The sequence below is a fragment of the Tetrao urogallus genome, assembly GCF_951394365.1.
Source record: "Tetrao urogallus genome assembly, chromosome: 7".
Lineage (NCBI taxonomy): Eukaryota > Metazoa > Chordata > Aves > Galliformes > Phasianidae > Tetrao > Tetrao urogallus.
The window spans coordinates 50,244,222-50,250,221 of NC_136820.1; the positions used below are offsets into that span (position 1 = coordinate 50,244,222).

At 39.8% G+C, this 6,000-nt stretch overlaps 1 protein-coding gene across 3 annotated transcripts in view; it reads right to left on the minus strand.

The window, feature by feature from the left end:
* ADCYAP1R1 (ADCYAP receptor type I) overlaps positions 1 to 4,840 on the minus strand; it is a gene marked incomplete at both ends in the record, with an annotated part of 96,436 nt that extends 91,596 nt beyond the window's left edge. For all 3 annotated transcript variants that reach the window (XM_079538005.1, XM_079538006.1, XM_079538004.1), the window contains one exon: positions 4,790 to 4,840. In XM_079538005.1, coding sequence (XP_079394131.1) covers positions 4,790 to 4,840 — 51 coding nt within the window. The remainder of the gene's footprint in view (positions 1 to 4,789) is intronic.
* Positions 4,841 to 6,000: the final 1,160 nt, after the last annotated feature.

The following is a 6,000-nucleotide window of genomic DNA, read 5'->3' on the forward strand; positions in this document are numbered from 1 at the left end:
GTTTTTCTTCAGCTTCTGCAATAATCCTAACTAACAGCTGGAGCCCCTGGGGTGAGATTTCAAGTGCCAGCGTAGGAGACAGAGCAACGATGTAATGCCAAGGGCCCTACCAGCCCCAGGCATCCTTGGAGTGCCAACACATGAAGCTCTCTTTGAGAAACTAAGAGATTTATTGAGCTCTCAGGCGCAATCAGTCACCTTCTGGAAGTATTCATCCCACCTGCTGACAGGGTAAGGACCGTCTGGAACCAGGATCCTAATTTTTATTCCTCTATGAAGTGCTTGAAGTTGGGCTGTTCGAAGGGCACTGCTGCCGTTATGTAACACAGAACCCCTCTGATATCTTTGGGACAGAGCTTACAACACAATCTGAGCCATATCTTTGGAACTACCTTACCCAGTGTGACATATCTTAAGACCTTTTTTTTTTCATTTTATTATTTTTAAACAAGTCTTAGGCTTTGAAGAGATCCTCCTCTGGAGGACATTCCCAGCCATGTTCATATAAGGAGTCGCTGCTTTCCCTAAGAGACAATTCCCATGCAACAGAGCATCACGTTGAAGACTGCTGTATTCCTGCAGAGAATGTTTCCTTTTCTAACAGGATCATGAGCTCTTACAAATCACAAGACCAATAAACTCATTAAATGCCAGTTCATTAAGTCTTAAATGGAAAAAAGATTGTCTAAAGACAACGTCTAAAAACGTTGTCTAAAGAGCAGAGCCCAACACAACCATACACGTTTCTGCCCCCACTGGGAATGGAACCCTTCATTTAGGCTACAGATATTCAATCAATCATAGCAGAAGCAGAACCGGTGAATGTGTCTTTATACATAGTTCCTCATATTTAGAAAATGAGAGGGACTGAAATATAGATGGTCCTACTTGAATGTAGCCTAGCACTGGAAAGGACAGCCACAGATAAGGACTAATACAGCAAGTTCTCTTCACTGTAGAATACAAACCCTTGAAAAGCTGAGATACACTATCACAGTAAACATAATTAGTTTCTCTCCTCATCTCCTAATGAATGGGGAAACAATCCATTCAGGATCTGGCTCTCTGATCCGTGAGATGCTGCCTACACATCCACCTCACCTCACCCCATAAAGCGATCGAATTCCAGTGCCTGTATACAAGGGACATCACTTACACCTTTCTCTTTTCATCTTTCCCTTTTTATTTAGCCTTTAAAAAGACTTTCCTAAAAGTCTGTAAAGGCCACTGAGAATATGTTCACCAGCTAACGAAACACTGCAAGAAGCATCTTCTCATTTGAAACCTTAAGCTTAGCGATATTAAAGATGCATCCACAAGAATTTCCAAGCATTAGCTGAAGAATGCAACTGATTGAATTATTTCAGACAGTTGGAACACCTGCATTGCAGTTACATTTAAAATTCAGTTCATACACTAAGCCAACTTTGTGAGTCATGAATTTCATTGTTTCTCAAGTACATTTGGAACCAGACAAAGGAACTTCGGTTTAGGATCCTATCTCTTCACTAATTTTGATGACTTCTGTTGATATTTCCAGTTTAGAGAAAAACAACAAAACGAACACACAGAACAAACAGATAAAAACAAACAAAAAAACACCATGCCTACTGTTATCACAACTGAATGAAATGAGAAATACAGTGAAGTGGCAGTGAAGGGGGGCTATAAGAATGAAGGGGACAGACAGTAGCAGTGACAGCACAAGGTGAAATGGTTTCAAACTAAAAGATTTAGAGTGGATGTAAGGAAGAAGCTGTCGTCAATAAGGTGGTGAGGCACTGCACAGGTTGCACACAGAGGTGGTGATGCCCCATCACTGGAGACACTCAAGGTTAGGGGATGGGGCTGTGAGAACTGATGGAGCTGTGGATGTCCCTGTGCACTGCAGGGGAGTTGGACCCTGAAAGGTCCCTTCCAACTCAACCAATTCTATGATTCCATGAATTCAGAATGAAAATAAATGAGGTAAAAAAAAAACGGATGTGCAAACGAAAGACAGAACACAGAAAATGATGTAGCTGCAGTGCAATTTTGCACTGAAAACAAGCACCCTAGCTAACAACAACAACAAAAGGACTAAAAACATCTAAAATATCAAAATGGATTTTAGTTAGGAAAACATTTCAAGTGGGAAAAAAGTAGATTTCTGAATTTGCTGTCAAGGAGTTTTCTCTACAGACCTAACAGGTCCCACTCCTCCAGATTTAGTTTTAAATCCCAGGCAGTAAATAGGAAGGTGGAATACCTTTGTAGTAAGCAAGTATTAAAGTTTGTTAAACATACCAGAAACCACCCTAATCTCTGATAATTATAATGGTCCATGTCTATATATGGCCACGTCTAAATATTTATACATATAGTATTTTCTCGGGATTTGATCTGGCCCTAGAACTGAGGGCACCTAGAACATTCCATCAGGACACTTTTTGCCTTTTTTCTTTTACCTTTTCATGATTGTGGACCTTAGTTTGGGTGGACAATCAATTGTTGAAAGCGAAACTGCACATCCAAGCCACCGCACAGATTCAGGAGCTCATGGGATGGAACTAACCCACAGCCATAAAAAACAGCTCTCCTTGAAAGTAAATGGTGATGTCTTGAACAGTACCAGGTGTGGTAAGAGAAGAAGAAGAAAACTTTTTAAGGAACCCTTTGGAGGATGAGATGACAATCAAATTGACTCAAGCTTTTCATTCTCACCCATTTTGTAGAAAATCTCTGTATCTGCATGATAGAATGATATCAACGTAAGGACATTGGCCCAGCATATCAGATGGTTCCAAGAGAAAGCAAGACTCAACAGAGGTAAAACGTTACCCCAAGCATGATAAAAACTCTCAGCAAAGGAAGAACCATACATAACATTACCCATTCCTGAGCTCTTGTCCTTCAAAACAAACTGTAGAAGAATGTATACTACACACAAATTAAGGTACCACATCTGTCACAGGACTAAGTCCCTTCCCTGACCAAAGAAGTGTGTATGCATATACACAAGTTCACTTTGGAATCACTAATTTTATTACCTGGCTTCCTAGAGATTATGAGAAAGTCCTGCAGTCATAAAAAAAGCTGAAGTAACCTCACGTACAAAACCATACTCACTCTTACTAACTCTGGTTTGCTTCACAGAATTTCATTAGGGAGCAGTTCAGTCCAGAAGCTGGAGCAGATCGCTAATTATCCAGCTCAGCGATCACAGTTATGTCCTGAAATGCTAAGAACTGGAAGCTTGCTGTCCTTTTACATTCACCAGGAAGGTCATCCATCTTCTAAAAGCTCAAGAAATACATTCAGCCGCAGTTATTTTCCTTAATTAAAAATAGTTCACTTCTAAGTAAGAAGATACCTGCTGTCTGTCTCAAGCTGGACGCCAATAATCTTGAAATGCCGAAGATCACTGGCCATTAAGAAAAATCCTTTTGCCTTTCAACTCACATGATCACATAAATGAGTTTGTTCCAGTCTGAAAAATGTGATTTTTTACCCAGAAATACAGCAGCTCTACCAATCTGCTCTCCAATTTCACCTAACATAGGATGTATCTCATTGACATTCATTCCTGAATCAACACTGAGGTTGTCCTAGGCTTAGCAGTAAGGTGGGAGCTCCTAAGGGACTGCTGTAAATAATGCCATCTACCTGCCCAAGGAAGTTAAGTAATAGAATACTCAACATATGAGGGGAAAAAAAAGAAATTATGTCAGGTATTTATAAAGTGAGGTGCTAAATTATTTAGATGAACATTCTCATTCTAAATAATATATCTGAATAATGCTACACTTCAGATTTGTAGTCAATTAAAGTGGCCTCTAAATAAGACCCGAGAGGAAAGAATGTGCATTCGTGTGTGACAAAATTAAGAGGAGTGCAATATGCTGACTCTTTCACATTGCAAAGTTACACAGTCAATATGCATGAGCAAGAAACTGTAAATACTGTTAAAAGATACTCGGGTCACATCACAATTTAAGAATTTAAGCAATTCTTACTTAAAAATAAAACCAAAATTTATTTCAATAATATTTTAAGATACTACACTTGGATAGCAAAGAATATTAGGCATTTGCAAAGCATTTGTATGGAAGCAACAGAAACCTTTTAATAAGAATCAGATAGAGCATTTAAGCAGTAGTGCTGTTTCTCACAGCATTCCTTTGTGAAATGCTTCCTGAGACGTAATGAAAAGCAGTTATGATCAATGATCCAGCCAAGGGCTGAGCTGAAATGCAAGATGGATTTATTATACAGGTTGTATACCATTGCCTATGGTTGCAAAGTGCAAAAAAAAAAAACATGCTTTATTCAATGTTCTTACAGTTTTTATAGGAGGCTAGATAGAGACACAATGCAGATGGGGGCAGTGGGCAAGCATATACTAATATGATCAATCCCCTGACACGTGTTAGGACTGAGCAATTCAAAGGATAGCACATTATTTGGTCACTAAAGATTCACATCCCAAATAAATCCCTGTCTTGTTCATAAAAAGCCCGATATCTTCATCAAAGTGACTAACGAGTTGGAGAGCCACTATCTTTAAGGCCCACCTGCATGTTTTCTGAACAGTGACCATATGAAAATGGAGGCAACCAAAAGTACTGGCTGATACCTCAAGGCTTCGCAGTCCAATTGCATCTACAAAGGAAGCTAGAGAACGCTTAATAGAATCCATTCGGCCACAGAGAAACAAAACCAGAGCTCAGAGCCTTCATTGTTAGCAAGTGCTACTCTTGGGAACACATATTTAAATAATGGCAGTGTAAACAAGAACAACAATCCTTACCATGGGAAGCAATATGAGAGTGAAGAAGCAGTTCTTCCAACAGATGGCCATCTTTGTCTCTTGACTTTGATCTTTAGTCAAGCTTAGCTTCTAACAGTTAATTAGGGCTGAAGCACACACTCTCTGCAGATCTTCTTGTCAGTGTCTTCATGTCAAGACTCAAACCTCTGCAGTGAAAGAGAAAAATGATTATGAATATAGCAAACATGGAAGAGGTACAAGAAAGAAACAGAAAGAAAGCAGAGACCACAACACTTGAACTGAGTTACATATATCAGAGGTCAGTCATAATTGTCTGGATTGCAGTTATTACAGATCATCTAGGGTATTAAATTTGAAGCCAAAGAACATGACTGTATGATCAGTAGCTTGCATCATAGAAAGTGCTGGAAGAGATTCTCTAACAGCAACTCTATTGTATCTGTAGGGAAGGAATAATGGAACATTTTGAACTGGTCAGAGGGTCTGTATGCTTCATTTCTGCAGTCATGATTTCACAGAATCACAGAATCAAAGAATGGCTTGGGTTGGAAGGGATCTCAAGGATCACGAAGCTCCAACCCCCCACCAATGCAGGGCCACCAACCTCCCCATTTCATAGCAGCCCAGGCTGCCCAGGGCCCCATCCAACCTGGCCTTGAACACCTCCAGGGATGCACAGGGCATCCACAGCCTCTCTGGACAGCTGTTCCAGCACCTCACCACTCTTCTGTAAAGAACCTGATCTTCTTAATTTCAGTAAAAGCTCAAAATCACGACTGAAGGTTTCTTGAGTCTGTACAACTTGGTGATTTCTTCTCAAAGATCACTGGTCCAGATAACAAAATTCATGCCAAGAGTTGTAAAGAATCTGAGAGCTTTTTGAAGTAAGAGGAATGGGAAGGAATGAATTGTGCTCTTAGGCTTAGAGATCTCACCTTGATGCCCTACCATCATGTTTTAAAATGAATTTGCCCATTACTTGAGATGGAATCCTTTCATTTTAACTCTACCTTATAGACCTCTTTCCTCTGAGATGAACTCACTTCAAGGTCTTCTGCCTACAGAAGATTAGACACAATTTGTTTTCTTGGGAAAGTATGGGAGTTTTGGGCATGAGCTGTGCCACACCAGTTTGTCTCAGGGACAGAGAACTATTCTTATATATTTTGTTTACATCTGTAAATGAAAACTTTGAATGCAGAGGTGCTTTTCAAACTCTTATTGTGTGA